Source organism: Camellia sinensis, chromosome 2, assembly GCF_055761805.1.
Source record: "Camellia sinensis isolate YWXY chromosome 2, ASM5576180v1, whole genome shotgun sequence".
NCBI lineage: Eukaryota > Viridiplantae > Streptophyta > Magnoliopsida > Ericales > Theaceae > Camellia > Camellia sinensis.
Window position 1 is genome coordinate 109,840,814 of NC_138962.1, and position 16,611 is coordinate 109,857,424.

At 34.4% G+C, this 16,611-nt stretch overlaps 1 protein-coding gene and 2 long non-coding RNA genes across 6 annotated transcripts; 2 read left to right on the forward strand and 1 right to left on the reverse strand.

Moving 5' to 3' along the window:
* Positions 1-232: 232 nt before the first annotated feature.
* LOC145820274 (uncharacterized) lies at positions 233-1,074 on the forward strand. The gene is made up of 2 exons (XR_014361526.1): positions 233-371; positions 496-1,074. It is a non-coding gene; the product is annotated as an uncharacterized LOC145820274 (long non-coding RNA).
* A 2,279-nt stretch (positions 1,075-3,353) lies between these two features.
* On the forward strand, positions 3,354-5,876 carry LOC145820273 (glutamate receptor 3.4-like). 3 transcript variants are annotated; one of them, XM_082915427.1, is made up of 4 exons: positions 3,369-3,631; positions 4,011-4,042; positions 4,142-4,555; positions 5,162-5,876. In XM_082915427.1, the coding sequence occupies exons 1-4, from the start codon at positions 3,513-3,515 to the stop codon at positions 5,206-5,208; spliced, it is 612 nt and encodes a 203-aa protein (XP_082771553.1). In that variant the 5' UTR covers positions 3,369-3,512; the 3' UTR covers positions 5,209-5,876. The 3 variants fall into 3 exon arrangements, with proteins under 3 accessions (XP_082771552.1, XP_082771553.1, XP_082771551.1); XM_082915425.1 differs by having other exon boundaries at positions 4,142-4,551; XM_082915426.1 differs by lacking the exon at positions 4,011-4,042 and having other exon boundaries at positions 3,354-3,631; positions 4,142-4,551.
* A 2,206-nt stretch (positions 5,877-8,082) lies between these two features.
* On the reverse strand, positions 8,083-10,780 carry LOC145820276 (uncharacterized). Of its 2 annotated transcripts, none has more exons than XR_014361529.1 (4): positions 10,649-10,780; positions 9,554-10,002; positions 8,628-8,733; positions 8,083-8,335 (listed from the first exon to the last, which is right to left on the reverse strand). It is a non-coding gene; the product is annotated as an uncharacterized LOC145820276 (long non-coding RNA). The 2 variants fall into 2 exon arrangements; XR_014361530.1 differs by having other exon boundaries at positions 10,626-10,728.
* Between the last annotated feature and the right edge of the window lie 5,831 nt (positions 10,781-16,611).

The following is a 16,611-nucleotide window of genomic DNA, read 5'->3' on the forward strand; positions in this document are numbered from 1 at the left end:
TGCTCCGTTGGGATTGGTAGAATGTGTCAATCATGATTTGTTGCAACCATATCGTGTTCTTCATGAGAAGCTTGGTAAGAAATTTTAAAATTCTAGTAAGGATTCAAACACTGGCTATATGTGAGTTGGCTTATCAATCTTGGAATATCTATATTTTTTTCTGGTGTTGAAAATTTTGGTTTGTTGTGTAGATGATTATGTTGCCCATATAAAATTCACTGTTCTGCTAATGCCAAAAGGGTCAGATTGCATTACGTCCCATTCTTTACAGGAGCTCCAACCTACTAAAACATTAGATGACCCTGAAATTAAAGCCTGGTTAGCTTTGGGCACAAAAACAAAGAAGAAATGTGAAGGGAAGAAGAAGAAAGGTATGGCAGAACAAGCTGTCCATCTCCTGTTATAGAATAATTTTCAGTAGTTATGCTGCTCAGTTATTCATTGGTTGGAGCTACCTACTACTGTATCATGTGTATTTGCTGCTGCTGTGTTTAGGCTGGGCAGGTCTGGTTTGTTGCTTTGTTGAGTGTAGTGAGTTCATGCTGTCGCTGTAGTTGGTTGGAGCTACCTGCTGCTGTATCCTGTGTATTTGCTGCTGCTGTGTTTAGGATGGGCAGGTCTGGTTTGCTGCTCTGTTGCTGTAGCTGGTTTGGCATACTAATGTGTGCCCCTACAATCAAACTCAAGTTTTGGCTCGGTCGATACCTTTTGACAACCTTACTAATAGAAAAAAGGACAAGATGCTCTAGGAATCTATCTTACTAATAATAATAACCAAGGGCCTTTTATATGCCATGTCATTGTAAAGCTACAACTTATAGTAGGCCTTACCTTCTAATTTACATAATTTCATGCACTTTGACCTAAGTTTCACCTTGTTTTTAGTTTCAATTGTGACAACCAAAAGTTTACATAGTTTTGGTCAAGTTTCAATGTCAATCCTCTATCAAATATCTGCCATCAACTTTGACGAGGTGTAAGCATATGAGTGGATAACATTTTCACCCCCAAGTTTCACTTTAGTGTTTAATGAGTTAATTTATACTGTAAAGTAGCTCAAATTGTCAGAAGTCATGTTATTGGGTTTACTTGTCTATATTCTGCTCTGATCTTTTTTAAATTGTATTATTCTGGTCATAATTTCTTGAACTAGTAAATTGTTTGGTTGAGTTGCTATTAATTGGAGCCTCAACTTGAAATTTTTGTTAAGCTAGTTTGTTTGAATAGGAAACAAAACAAAACAAACTGAAAAGACTAAAATGCTTTGTTGAAGAAAATTACTCTTTTGAATGTTATCTTGTAAACTTTTTTTAGAGCTTTATTTGGTATGGATTGGACAATTATTTGCTATGTTTGGTGAGGCAGTTTGTAATGTTGGTTTCTAGGTTTGGTTCTATGTATCCATTGTTGAACTTTTTGAAGGCATACATATTGTTGTAATTATTGAAGTTATTGTTACTTGGTTTATTTATTTATTTTTTTTTGTTTCTTTGAGATTCATATGTTTGTGGAATTGCAGGGAGTGGCTGATCGAGTCTATCTTAGTCTCTTGCCTACTAGTGAGGGTAGTTGGGTTACTGCTGCAAGGGCATTGAGGTATTTTTCTCTAATTATTTTATAGTTCGTACCTCTTGATGACTTTTTCATTCCTGGCACCTTAATGTTATACATTTCTAGGCCATGCTATGTTTTTGGTTTTAAACTTCTTTCACAAAGTGTTCAAATTACCACTGAAATTTGAATTTCATTCAATGTATGTGTTCTATCCTCCCAAAAGTACTTTATTATTTAGCCTAACAACTTTGCTTTTGCAGCGGGACCTGTTATTGTTTGTTTGGGCATTCTCCCTTTTCTCTCAAGTATCATCACCAATCTCATCTAGGTAAATCACAGGTTTTGAATTCGATGCATCTGTCTGTGTTTGGTATAAATTGACATAGGATGAGTTTGGTGCTGGTAAAATGCTTTGTTTCTTGTCAAACTTTTTGTTTTTTCCTTAATTATAAAGAAAAGCATGTCTATACTGAATAGTTATAGATCACAAGGTGCATATGTGATATTATTTGCTACTCAGGTTGCCTAAGTTTTATTTGTGTTTGTGCATGAAAATATACTGACATAATGGATTTATCTTTGTTTGTTGGTCTTCTAGAATTCTATCCCAACTTCACCCTCTCGTTTTCTCTGCCTCACTTTTTTTTCTCAGCAGGTTGGTGCTAAACATGTTTATGTAGTGGAAGCATCTGAAATGACAGAATAATATGCTCGCAAACTTATTGCTGGGAACCCATTGTTGGCTCAAAGAATTACGGTGCAAGTTTTTTGTTTTCTTACATTTCATTTTAAAGTTTAAATTTTAATGGAGTTAGTACACTGTTTCTTGTTCTTTTTGGGGCAAGTTTTCACCTAAATCATACGTAGTCAAGGGTAAAGTTGAAGAACTTGAATTGCTTGGGAAAGTAGATATTTTGATCTCAGAGCCAATGGGTACGCTTATCATGGCTTGTGTGCTATTGATAAATTCTAGTTAACTATGGCATTTTCGGTGATATTAAACATATAATGCCATGTTTTTTTTTTTTTTTGAATTATTACTATGCAATTTAGTCACACCATTATAGAATTAGCATGAAATTAGTATATGGAGACACTTTTGTAACATTATAGAATTAGCATGAAATTAGTATATGCTTGGACACAATTGAAAATTGGGAAAGATAACTATTAAAAAAGTGACACATTGTGCATGTCTTACGATTGGAAAGTGACACATTGGGAAAGATGTTTCCTACAATTGGAAGGTGATTGTGCATGTCTTATTTTCTATGATCTTAATGATTTTTGTACCTACACAATACAATGGAAAAATTTTTAATGGTTCTCATTGTCATACTCTCTTAATCTCCTGTATTAAATTCGAAGGCTTTCAGTTACTAGCTTGACTTCCCTCTGTGAACTTGTGTGCTTTGACTTTTCTGCTTATGTTATGGTGCAAATATCATGCATGGAACATATGGGAAATTCTATGAGAGATGGAAGAAAGTCAATTAAAAAGCAAGCATGTTAGTTGGCAAGATTCTAGCTTAGGCCTTGTGTAGGATGTTAATTATGTTAATTATTGCTGTTTTTGTGTTTTTCTTTGATATTTATGTCAGGAACGATTTTTAAATTTTCACTATGGAACGGTTTTTAAATTTTCACTATGGACTATAAGTGGGAGGCTAGGTGTTATTTATTTATTTATTTGTTAGCGGCTTAGGTATATAGTGGGGTTGGGAATGACTGAACCGAAAGTGTAACAAGGGTCCCTGGGGGTGCCTACATATATTGTCCTGATCTTCTTCCTTATTCAGAAATATGATGCAGCTGTGGGGGACATTATAATTATTACAAACAGGACATGGATTGTAGATTTTACGTAGCCTTACATGGAATCTGGACTTGTCATAGTTGTTCCTGTCAAAGAGAAAAAATCTAGTGCTTAGGCTTTCCTCAGGCCATTTACTGTGGAAATGTGGTGTATCACTGGCCTTTTTTTCGTTTTTTTCAGAGTAGTTGTTTGGATTTTTGAGCATCGAATGAATCATGAATTCCGTGGTCCACCAAGTCAACAAGTTACAACAATCTTCTGGTTAGTATCTCATAGCACATATACTTCATTGAAAGCCCTCTGATTTATGTAGATTCACAGATGATATCAAAAACCTCGGTGATTGATCTATTGTTGCCTGAGTGACTAATTTTCATTATCAATCTGTTGGCAAATTATTCCATGAATGCTATAAATGGTAAGATATGCTGCTTCTTTCCTTTTACTTGTTTTTTTTTTTTTTTTTTTTTGGAGATCAAATAGAGCAAGTTTTACAGGTTCAATTGACTACTCTTAACTATAATGAATCATAGATTATATTTTGTATAAAACGGATGCAGTTATTTAAGCATCCTGACCAGACACTCCATTTGCTTTGTGGATGTCAGAGAATTACTAAGAATTGCTTCTAATGTTGCAGGTTCAGTTTCTCAACAATGTTTTTTGCACACAGTACATTGCTTAATCTATTGTGTTCACTTTTAATTATTGCATCATGATATTTTTTAAGTGGTGATACCTTAATATTTCTCTGCTTGGACTTGAACACAGGAGAGAACACTGTGAGCGCCCTGGGACGTTTGGTGCTGATCTTATGGCTCTTTGTAGTGCTAATTATCAATTCAAGCTACACAGCTAGCTTGACATCAATCCTCACGGTGCAACAGCTGGCGTCAAATACTGAAGGGCTTGACAGCTTGATCTCAAGTGCGGATGCAATTGGAGTTCAAGATGGATCATATGCATACAATTATCTGATTGAAGAGCTCAACGTAGCAGAGTCTAGAATCAAAACATTAAAAAACCAGGAAGAATATGTTGATGCCCTTCACAAAGGTCCAAAAGCAGGCGGTGTAGCTGCAATTGTTGACGAGCTTCCTTACATTGAGCTCTTATTGTACAAGACCAACTGCAAATTTAAAACCGTGGGACAAGAATTTACTAAAAGTGGATGGGGATTTGTAGGTATTTTTTTCAGTATAATCCTAAACGAGTAATTATTCCTGCAATATCTGGAATGGCTAAGCCAAACTTTGATCGAATAAGATTTTAAGGTGTCAAGATAATATCAATAGAAAACAAAACCCGTGAGATGTTACCAAAATATATCCTTGTTGCGTAAATTTGATATTTATTTTATATTAGACCTGAGTTTTGGCCAAATCTTATATGCTCCTAGGCACTAGCATTTATGTTACTTTTTTTTAATTTTTTTTATGAAATAGTGCTTATGTTATTCATATCACTATGATTTTATTTCCAAGAAGAAAGTAAGATTGCAGAGGTTCTTGCTAATATTGTATAAACTTGTCTGTGTGTAGTGAGAGATTTTCTTGATAATGTTATCTTTAGGTTATGTTTGGAATAAGAATTTAAGTGGGAATTTTAGGATAGAAATGAAAGGGGAATAAAAATGAACTTTTATTTCATTCACTTCTCTTCTCTTTTTTTTCTTTTCTTCTGGTCCTCCACAAATCTTTGATCCAAATACACAGCCTTAATGTACCGTGTAAGTTGATACATTGGCATAAAGGTTCAATATGATTATGATGTTTTAATTTCCTGAATCAGGCATTTCAGAGAGACTCTCCTCTTGTGGTGGACTTATCAACTGCTAATCTACGGCTCTCAGAGAGTGGTGATCTCCAAAGAATCCACGATAGATGGATATCGCTCGATAGGTGCTCTGCGCAAGTCAACCAAGCCGATCAAAACATCCTGTCTCTCAATAGCTTCTGGGGCCTATTCCTTATTTGTGGCGCAACATGCTTCCTTTTCCTTACAATATTTTTCTGCAAGTTTTGCTGGCAGTATCGCAGGTTCACCCCGGAGGATGAGGAACAGGATATTGATGAGCCCGAATCTATTAGGCCTAAAAGCACATCACGAATGACTAGTTTCAGGGATTTTGTTGATAAGAAAGAACATGAGGTCATGGAATCAATTAAGCGAAAGAGTGATAGCAAACAAGAAGCAAGCCAACATTCTCATGGGTAGCTTGGTTCACCTTCTAAGTAAATTTTCATCCATGGGCTGATTGTTTTTTCAAACCTCCTGCCCTTGTTAAGTATATTATCAATACAAAATCTCATATTCTGTTATACATGTTCCAACCCTTTGATATTGAAAGTTAGGCAGCTATGATGAAAATGTCATGTATAGGATCTATGGAGAAACTGAGAAAAATTTTCCAAGACAATTTCTTTTCTTTTCTTTTTTTTGTTATACAATTATGTTTGTACTTTGTAATTTTATTTTCTGTTTAGTGGTGGATGAGAATTATATATTAGCTGGTTATTGTGATTCCCTCTGAACTTGAAATTTCTAAAGCAAAAACAAAAATGGGGCCATGAAGCTGTTGGCCTGATGGCATTTGGTTGGCATCCCAATTACCAAGTGAGTTTGGACTTTGGATCTTGAATTCACCGAGGGATTTGCAAAGAAAACAAAATGAAATGACGGTGAAGGGAATATTGAAAAAAAGAGGGAAAAAACTATAGAATTTTTCGATCCAAACGCAGCCTCAAATTTAGGATGGGATTTCAAACCATCCCAGGTAACTCAATCTCATGTTACCAAAAATGAAATAAAAATGGTGTTTATTATCACCATTAATATGTGCTGATGCTGCAAAGTGGTTGGGATTGTGGGTGAGATAGCTAGGCAAGTGACAATAATGCTCTAATCAAGTTAATCTTCAAAGAGACTTGGAACCATGTTGTAAGAAATTTCATTAATCTTCAAACAGACTTGGAACCTTGTTGTCAGTTATTGAATTATCAATGTGTCACTTACAATGATATTGATTCTCATCACTAACCCAAACATTATAAGCTTGTCATCCATACTAAAATATTTTCCACACAAAGACCGGTTGGCAACTGAAATTTTGATTTTGATCTGTTTTTTATAATGTATTTAATATTATATTTTATATTAATGCTAAGTATTGTAATAAAATTAGGGACGAAAGCATTTATAGAACAATTTTTATATGTTTTGACGATTAAACATTTAGTAGCCAAAAGGAAATCAAGCCTTTTTCGAGATTAAATATTTAGTAGCCAAAAGAAAGAAAATATTTTTGGTGACTAAATAGTTTGTAGTAAAACAAAAAAAGATGAAAAATAAATTCTATTTGGTGAATAAATATTTAGTAGCCCAAAAAAATTAAAGTTTTTGCATACAAAAAAATTTGGTCGTCAAAAAAGCTGTTGATAGTTTTTACGGCTAAACATTTAGTCACCAAAAAAGCTACAATCTTTTGCCTACAAAAAAGATTGGTTGCTAGTTAAAGGAGTCAATTAGATGTTTGGCTACAAAATTAATTTGTCGCTTATAATGGAAAAAAGAATTAGCGACTATGTTTTAATCAGTAAATAAAACATAGTAGTGATATAATTTATCTACGACTAAAAATTCAATCGATAAAAGTTCAAATTAAATTTATAGAAAAATTTATGACGACTAAATTATTAGTCGCCGAATGGTATTCAATGGCTACTAAAATAATTTTAGTCGCTAATAATTTTCCCGACAATTAGTGAATGACCAACTGGGTGACTAAATAATTTAATTGGGAATTACATTCGTTGGCTAAAAATGATTTTTAACCACTAAAAATTTAGTTTCCAAATGTGCAATTTCTTGTAGTGTGTAACTAGTTTATTACCCTAATTAATTTCAATAGACTTGATTAACTAATAGTAATTTTAGTGATCAAATGTTCTACAATTTCACTGCACATTGACATGATATGCACTCAGCAAACAACAACCAATTTCACCTGCAACTCCCGTATAGGTAAATCTTGTGGAACAATAGATGCATCTGATTTGCATAAGCTAGTTTCATAGCACAAGCAAGCACATATTGAATTAAAATAGTCGACAAAAGAAAAGCCTCAAAAGAATAAAAAAAACTGGACCCTTAGACAAGGAGTGAAGGCAAAGTTCTTCCTTAATCTGTTAGGCTTGTGCAAATCAAGTGGTGAGAAGCTATTGGTTTTCAGCCATTATCTCCAACCACTTGAGTTCTTGGAAAGGCTAGTCATGAAAGTGAAGGGTTGGACTCTGAGAAAAGAAATGTTTGTAATCACCGGTGATTCCAATTCTAAGATTAGAGAATGGTCCATGGATTGTTTTAACACTTCCCCAAATGCTCAAGTCTTCTTTGAATCAATAAAAGCATGTGGAGAAGGAATATCTCTTTACACAATTGAAAATCATCATCATCATTTCAACTATTTGAATTGAGTTTCCTATGTTAAGTTCAATTCCATCAACTATGCATGAACTTAGCACTCAAAGAAACATTTGTTTGTAAACATAAGTTCTGACAATACAAAAACACTGATTACTACAAGATTTAAACTTTGGTAGTTGAGAGACATTGAATGACTCAGTGTGTTTTGTGATTCCTTGAGAGCAAATAACCCAAGTTACTATTGCGAGTCAAAAGCATCAATGAAAAAAAATAAAAACAACAGAGAATAATTTCCAAAAACTAAAGCCAAATAAAAGGATCACACATCCTAGCAAACATAGTATATACCTAGCAAACATAAGACATAACAAAGGAACCATGTACTTAATAATGACCACCTACTAAGAATAAAAGTTTTGAGCTTAACATTTGTGGACAATCTACAAACTAATGTTTGTCGTCCACATGATGCAGTTCATATCAAGACACCACTTGCCATCCAGTCATATGAAGACACCACTTGCAGCCAAAATTGATGAACTGCAACAAAAGGAAATGAAATATTCTAAACTGATTTATAAAAATCTAGCAATCGAAACAAAGGAAAGAAAATAATCAAAGTGGTTTCATTCATATTAGTAGAGATCAGAGAAACAGGGGAAGAACAAAATGGTTTCTGACTTGAATGTGTGTTCTCATGGTTGTAGTCTAATTTTGTATTGTGAAATTAGTTGAGTACAGAAATGGTTGCTCAACAATAAACTTCCACTCCTATTAGAACTAAGATGGCGAAGTTGATGTCCAGCAATGACAATGCTATTAGAAGCTGTACCTGCTAAGTAAGCCTCAAATTGCTGACTCTAAATCCATTTCCTTGTTAAGTATAAATGTGCCATGTCTTCATTCTCATCTAAAAGATGTTCAATTTCATCAAGCACCTAACACCAAACAACCATTTGCTCCACATTAAAAGTAATACAACAAATAAATGAAAAGGCATAGAATCAATCACATGTAATAACCTCAATACACATTTAGTATAAAAGCTACCCAAACATTATCAATAGATGCCTCCTTAATTTGAACTTTGCAAGGAAATGATTCAATTGACAATAATGACAAGAAATAGGCCTCAATTAAAATTGACGAACTTCAGCTACACCTTCACAATTTTATGACGATTGATGATCCTTCGGTTGCATTTATTGCACAATTTTGATAGATGCACAAAGTACTTGTGGGAATTAGAGCATATCCCGTCAAAAGAAGTCCATGTCTGAACTCTTTGCTATGTTCATACATGCACAGTTCAATATTGAGTTCTCTACAGTATATTTAACTGCTCCTACATGGAATGGCACCACAAGGGGGTGCAAAAATCTATGACAATTGACATGTATTATGAAGCATGCCACTAAGTTACAAGACTAGAGCACAAACAGTGTATGAGAGTGCAATTAGCCTGGAACCATTAGAAGCCCTAAATTTCCCACTACATATTAGCATCCAACAGCACAAAAGCTGTACAAACCAATTTGTAAATTATCTCTACACTCCAACCTGGTTTTACACTTCATGCAAAGAAGATACACAATTTAAAATAGACAACTGGGGATACATGGGCTTTCCTCTTTTCTCATGTATAAGTTTTCCACATCAAAGTTGATAAAACAAAAATAAATAAATAACTAGCAAGTGCACCAACACCATGAAGTAATATGTCGTAACTAGTAGAAAAAAGAAATCAATAATGTATACCTTTTGTACCCGTGCAAGTAAACTGGTCAGATTGCTTTTCAAACTCCTCACGTGCTCAAGATTCTTGGTGCTAAAATTCCTCACTAGTTCATCCAATACAGAATAAGCATTTCTCTTAAGGTCTGCTACACTAGAGTCCAAATATGTACAAACAACCTTCAATGCAATCTCGAGAACTTGAAACTCAAATGGGAGGTCACACTGCAAACCTTCAACGGCTTCAGGAACGGGTAACCATTGTCCCCCAGATCATAATTGCATTTCATTATCTTGTACATCCATTTGACCCCCTCCTTGTCTTTTGGACACGCTTTTATGAGGAAGTTGTTGCCGCAGCTGATCCACAAACAGAAGAACCTCCAGGTAGAGAGGATCAAGCAACAGCACTTCTTCAGCTGTAACTATAGCCTTTATAAACTCTACGTTGACAACCATAGCTTTCTCCCTAGCTGCAAAAGGGAACAATACAAATTCACTCTTATCACAACCAATCATTATATACAAACGTATGAATCTATGCAGGTATCACTGGAAACAAATGAAAATTAAATAAATAAATTCCACCCAGATCATTATAACAGAAAAGAGATTAAGGGTTTTCTTGATGAGTTGATGATGGACTACATGAACAGAAAAAAAAAAAAAAGGATCTATTAGGGGATAAAGAAACAAAAAGAGATGGGACTATGGGATTGTTTGGCAATCCCATTAAATGCTTAAATCTAAAAACTTTTGGTGACCTATTAATTTTCTTCGTTAACACTTTCAAACTCAAAATTTTACATCAAAGAGATTCTACTCATCACTAAAGGATATATGTGATTTTCACATGTATTTATAACAGATAAACTTAACCTTTCAAAACTTTAGTACTTGCAAGTATTCAGTACTATTAATGAGGTTTCAGAAGACCCGGAAGTGTGAGCCTTCCTATTCTATTGAGCTAACACCCTTCCATCCTTGCCTTATTTTCATTTTTAATTTTAGAAAAATCCATATTCCATCTCATTCTCCCCAGAACTCCAACTATAACAAGTAATCTAAACTCAAACTCATGTATTACGCCACTCACACTCAGTAAAAGCATCCATATACCCTGATTTCAATGGATGGTTGTGCTTTATCAATTTTCGCATCAGAGCTCCGCCACAATGCTTCCATGTGTGAAAGATGCTACACAAGTAGATTGACAGAGTGATTGTGAGATGAATCACTCATCCAATTTCCAAAACAAGAGGACTGGCAAAACTCAAGGGGTATGAACTATAAAATAATCAAATAAAAATACCTTAATGCCCTTGCAACAGTAACCGAACTACCCTCACTAGTAGGCAAGAGACTAAGACAGACTCGATCAGCTACTCCCTGCAATTCCACAAACATATGAATCTCAAAGAAACAGAAACAAAAACAAAAATACCAAGTAGCTATAACTTCAATGATTACAACATTATGTATGCCTTCAAAAAGTTCAACAATAGATACATAGAACCAAACCTAGAAACCACCATTACAAACTGCCTTATCCAACATAGCAAATAATTGTCCAATCCATACCAAATAAAGCTCTAAAAAAAGTTTACAAGATAACATTAAAAGGAGTAATTTTCTTAAACGAAGCATTTTAGTCTTTTCAGTTTGTTCTGTTTTTGTGAAAAGACCTTATACAAATCCACAAGCATAGTGATTATGGAGTACACATAAGTTTGAAGCCCTTACTCATCTGTTCAAAGTGTCAATTTCATATTAAACCAAAAGCAAAAATCACAATTTCCCTATAAATTACTGAAAATCGACAGAGAGGGAGAAAGACATAGAGAGAGAGAGAAAATCCTGTGATTTGTGGCCGAGATCGACAGAGACGGCGAAAGACCAAGAGAGAGAAACCTGTGATTTGTGGCCGAGATCGACAGAGACGGCGAAAGACCAAGAGAGAGAAACCTGTGATTTGCGGCCGAGATCGACAAAGAGGGAGAAAGACCGACAAAGAGGGACCTGTGAAATTGAAAAACCTAAACCCTAATTTTGAAATTGAAACGCCTCAAATCATAACTCAAAACCGTAATATCTGAACATGTACCTGAAATTGGGCGGTGCGAGGAAGAGGTACGAGAGCTCCGGCTGGAGGGAGAGGGGAGATGGCTTCGTCTGCTATGTTCGTGGGTCTTCATCAACCGGACGGAGCAATGGTCGTCGCAAGCAAAGCTGTCGCTTCGAATGACTACTCTTCCCTCCATCTTCTCTTCATGTTCTCTTCTTCGTCTTCGCTCTCTCTCTCTCGAACGCATCTCTCTCTGTCTCTCTTTCCAGCGAGTTTTTGCTCTGGTTTTTTTTTTTTTTGTTTTTGAGGGAGTAGAAATTTAGGCCAAATTTTAGGAGGGAAATTGAATGTAGGTAAAATTTTGGAGGGTTTGTTTCAAATATTGAGAAAAAAATTGAATTTTGAACAAAATTGGTCTGAATTTATACATTTTTTTAAGTTTTATTATTTATGTTTGTAATTTTACCTTTATTAAAGTTTAATTAATATTCTAAATGCGAAAATAAATTTAGGGAATTTTATGATTTTAATCCATAAATAATAATTATATTTAAAAATAATTAGTATTATGTTCTTAATAATTTATTATTTAATTATTAATAGTTATTACAAATAGTAACAAATTTAATTAATATTAACATTAAAGTAATTTAACATTTTAAATTAATAATTTAATAACATAATTATTTGAACTGTTATAGTTAGTTAATAATTTTTTTAGTCACTTACCAATAGTCCTGTTAACTAGATTTATTTACCTATAGGACTGATAAATTTATTAATAAGACTTAATGGGTAATAAGTCCCAAAAGTAGGACCTATTAGTAATTTATCTTAATTTTTTTGTTTATTTAATAATTATAAAATAAAATTAAAACTTGGTAATATTAACATTAAATAAATTTCATGTTAGTTACGTGGCTAACCAATTGCAAGAGCTACGGTGGTGATTTACGGCTGTGGCGGTGGCCATGGCTATGGCCATCACAAGTAGTTGTGACAAAGAGAGAGGGAGAGAGAGAGAGGCATGAGAAATCGTCGAGTATTATATGTTTGTAAAACATTATGTTAATCAGATATCGCTAGCTATGTGATCAAATTAGTTTTGTATAAAAAGAATGGACGGTGAAAAAATAAACGATTGACATAAATTTGATCCGATGAGATAGTTATCGTTGTCCGATTAATGTAATTTTTTACAAACATATAATACTCAACGACTTGTACACATTAAACGGCTCAAATTATCAAAACGGGACCCGTAATAGGCCCTCATGGGCCCAACGTTGCCTCCAGTCTGATCACGGACTAGAGAGAAGCCAAGCCCAAAAAAGATATATTATTTTTTATTGTCATAAATAAATAATTGAATATCCATAACGAAACCAGTAGCTAATTAAAAATATAGTGACAATCACTTGTTGCTCCGACGAAACCACTGGTAACATCTCTCTCTAACTCATAAGTTTTCTATTTACTCGCTAGTTCGTAATTTTTCTAAGAATTCTTCCATGACCTCGATAGAAGAGTGCCATCTACAAAATTCAGCATCAATAAGATAATATATGTTACAAAATATCAAAATTTTGAATCAAGCTACATGAAAGTGAATTATATCATACCTTTCAAGGTAGTCTCGAAAGAAGAAGAGAGAAAGATCAGAGAGGATTGAGGGATTGGACTTGCAATCATCGACGAATTGCTTCAACTGTTCAAGTTCGCGATCAGAGAGGAGATTGCAGAGACGTCGAATCGTTCGATACAGAAGAGTGTGTAGAGATCAGTTAGGGTTTGAGATCTATTGATTGAGAATGCATTTGGCTTCATAGTCTACATTTTCGTTGCTCTCACTAAAACCTAACTTCAAATAAAATGATGAATTCGAAGCTTTTGGGAAAAAATGATCGAGAGACAGAGAAAAATTGATCGATTGGAAAGTGTGAATGACATACACTGTGAGGCCATGCGAAGTCACGCGATCGATCAAGGCAATGCTCGAAGAACATACCTCAAACAGACTAGAACGAACAAAGCTCGAGAGCTCTCACGCAGAGAGAGAGAGATAGAGACAGAGACAGAGACAGAGACAGAGAGACAGAGAGAGAGAGAGAGACAGGATTTGGAGAAAAACATGCAGACATAGAATGAGACAGAGAGTGGTGAACATTGTTTTTGAGTTTTTTTTTTTTTTTTTTTTTTGGTTATTGTAAGTTTTTAAATATTTTAAATAATTTTTTTATTTCTTTGAATTCAAATAATTTACATATATTTAAAAGGAGAATATTTTTAAATTTTCTAAAAAAATCACTAAATTCAAAAAAAAATATACAATTTAATACATTTGATATATATTATATTTTTTTGGGCCATTTACATACAAGTCCCATTTTGTGAACTTATGAACCATTAAGTCCTACATAAAATTATTTACTCCATCAGGTCCCATTAATTTTTAATAAACTAATTTACCCTTACAACAAACTTCAGGCAAACTGTCTCTGATCCCTATGGCCTTGCTCGAGATCCCAATGTCCGGATGAACCTGCTTCAACACCTTGAAGATGTAGATCTTGTAGGTCTCGACGCTTTTCTTCGTCATCTTCTTCTTCTTGTCTCCGGCAGCTGCTCCGCCCTCCTTGGGCAGCTTCTTCCCCGCCTTCGGCTTCTTCTCCGCCGGAGCTTTATCGGCGACAGTGCTCTTTTTCTCCTCCGCCGGCTTCTTTTTCAGCGGGCTTGATCAACGAGTCCCAATTCTTCACATATTTTGAATCCTTTGTAGAATGCGTAAATGTTGCCTAGAAAACCACTGGTAATTTTAAGAATTTGAGTTAGGAATTTTTCTAAGAGTAAGCAACTGCGTTATAGCACTAGTTTAACTAGGGCTAAGCAAGGAATCCGTGAAATTCGTAATCCGATCCAGTCCAGTCCAGTCCAATCCGATAGGTTTGGATTGATTTTTTGAATTCGTGGTTCGGTTCCGGATTGAAGAATTAAAAATCCGTAGTCCACGGATTGGTTCCGGATTGAACCCCACGGTTCTGAATTGGAATCGATTCGGACCGTATACAAATAGTCTATATTTTTATTATACATCCTCCCTCATAGTATCTTCTGTTATTCTATATAAAACCTAAACTCAAACATAAGCCCGTATAATATCCTCCCTCATAGTATCTTCTCTTATTGGTCCTGGTTTTACCCCAATCCGGTCCAATCCGGACCATGCTCAACCCTAAGTTTAACTACAACAGAATTCATAACACAGAACTCATAAATTAAATGCACAACAAATAAATGATCATATAGACACTACAGGAATGACAGTTTTGGCGACGAAAATATTGGTCGCCAAAAGTCCAATTTTTGGTAGCCGAATGTAATTAGCGACTAAATTTTTTTTGTCACCAAGTCCGTCACCTATACTCTGTCGGCAATAGTATTGGCAACTAAACTATTTTTGGTCGCCGAAAGTTAAACATTTGGCTATTAAACTTTGCTTAGTCGGGAAAGGTGATCTTTTGGTGACTAAATTATTGTTCGCCGAAATTGAACTTTTGGCTACTAAACTTTGGTTAGTCGGCAAAGGTATCTTTTGGCGACTAAAATATTAGTCGCCAAAAGTTCTCATAGAAAACTAAATTAAACTATTAGAGACTAAAATTTTAGTCACTAATACAATACGTACATTTAGCGACCAAACACTTTAGTCGCCAAAGGATGTCATGTTTTTAGTGACTAAAATATTTAGTCGGCAATTAAACTTCCCTCATTCTGATTTGTTTTAGCTACTATGTGGTTTGGTCACAAAAAGCCATTTGGTTATTTTTTGTTACTAAATTATTGGTCGCCAAAACATTTGCTTACATTTTTTGCTACCAACATATTTAGTCACCAAATACTATATTAATTTTTTATTTTTTTTAATTTCTGAACCACTTGTATCCATTATTAGTGCAACCTATACCCTGTATAAACAATATAATCCATTAATACTGAATATATTATCAACCATTCAACAACGTGCACACATTTCACTTCCAACCATTCAAAAAATTTATATTCAACGTCCAATTCTAAATGTAATACAAATTCCATACGAACCAAGTATAATTCAACCCCAATAATTTAATTCCATACATAATAGAGGATTAACCAAATTTAATATCAAAAGGAAATCTATACCACACCAAAAATTTATTCTGTACCGCCCCAAAAACTAATTTGTACCACGTCCAATGCTAATTTCTTTCGGGCCAAATTTTGGATATTTACCACTCCAAAAAACTAATTTGTATGAACCACTATATATATGGACGGAGATATAAAAATAATGCCCTTTCGTACTTGTCAAAAAAAGTCATATCCACATTTGTACGTCAAAAACCATCTGCAAAAAAAATAAAATAATCATTAGTATCACTACAAGAATTAACACTTTTGCCGACCAAAAAATTGGTCTCTAGAAGCCCATTTTTGGTCGGCAAAAGTTATCCGCGACCAATTTTTTTGGTCGCTACTTTGGTCACCAATTGAGGGTCGGCAAAAGTAATTCGCGACCAAAAATAAGAACAAGTCAACAAGACTTACTTGAGAAAACAATTACTTGAGAAAACAAGACCAAAAATAAGAACATGGTGGACAAACCTATAAAGCAATTATAGAATATAACGAGAAAACAAGTCAACAAGACTCACTGGAGACATAATTGTCTGATCAAGCTGAATACGAGTACACAGACTATCTTTTGCCAAAGAGGTGATATCACTAAATATAAAAAATTAAGTTGAAACCAACTTTAAAACGATGTAAAACTGAATATGTATTGGAGACAAACATGAAAATTTTAAAATGGCCTAAAACCAAGAAATTACCTTCTGGAATATACATTTATAAGGGAGCCTTTACCATCAACAATTGGAATTGAACTTATTTGAGCTGGAAAATAGAAAAGGAAGATGGGTGAAATCGGTAATATAAAACCGTATATGCACCCCACATAGTTGACCAAAATTTAGAT

Bases quoted from the DNA above. Each gene is read 5' to 3' on its own strand.
- LOC145820273 (XM_082915425.1), top strand. From the start codon at position 3,513: ATGTGGTGTATCACTGGCCTTTTTTTCGTTTTTTTCAGAGTAGTTGTT. The intron at 3,632-4,010 runs GTTAGTATCTCA...CTAATGTTGCAG, and splicing joins CAAGTTACAACAATCTTCTG to GTTCAGTTTCTCAACAATGT. The intron at 4,552-5,161 runs GTAGGTATTTTT...TTCCTGAATCAG, and splicing joins CTAAAAGTGGATGGGGATTT to GCATTTCAGAGAGACTCTCC.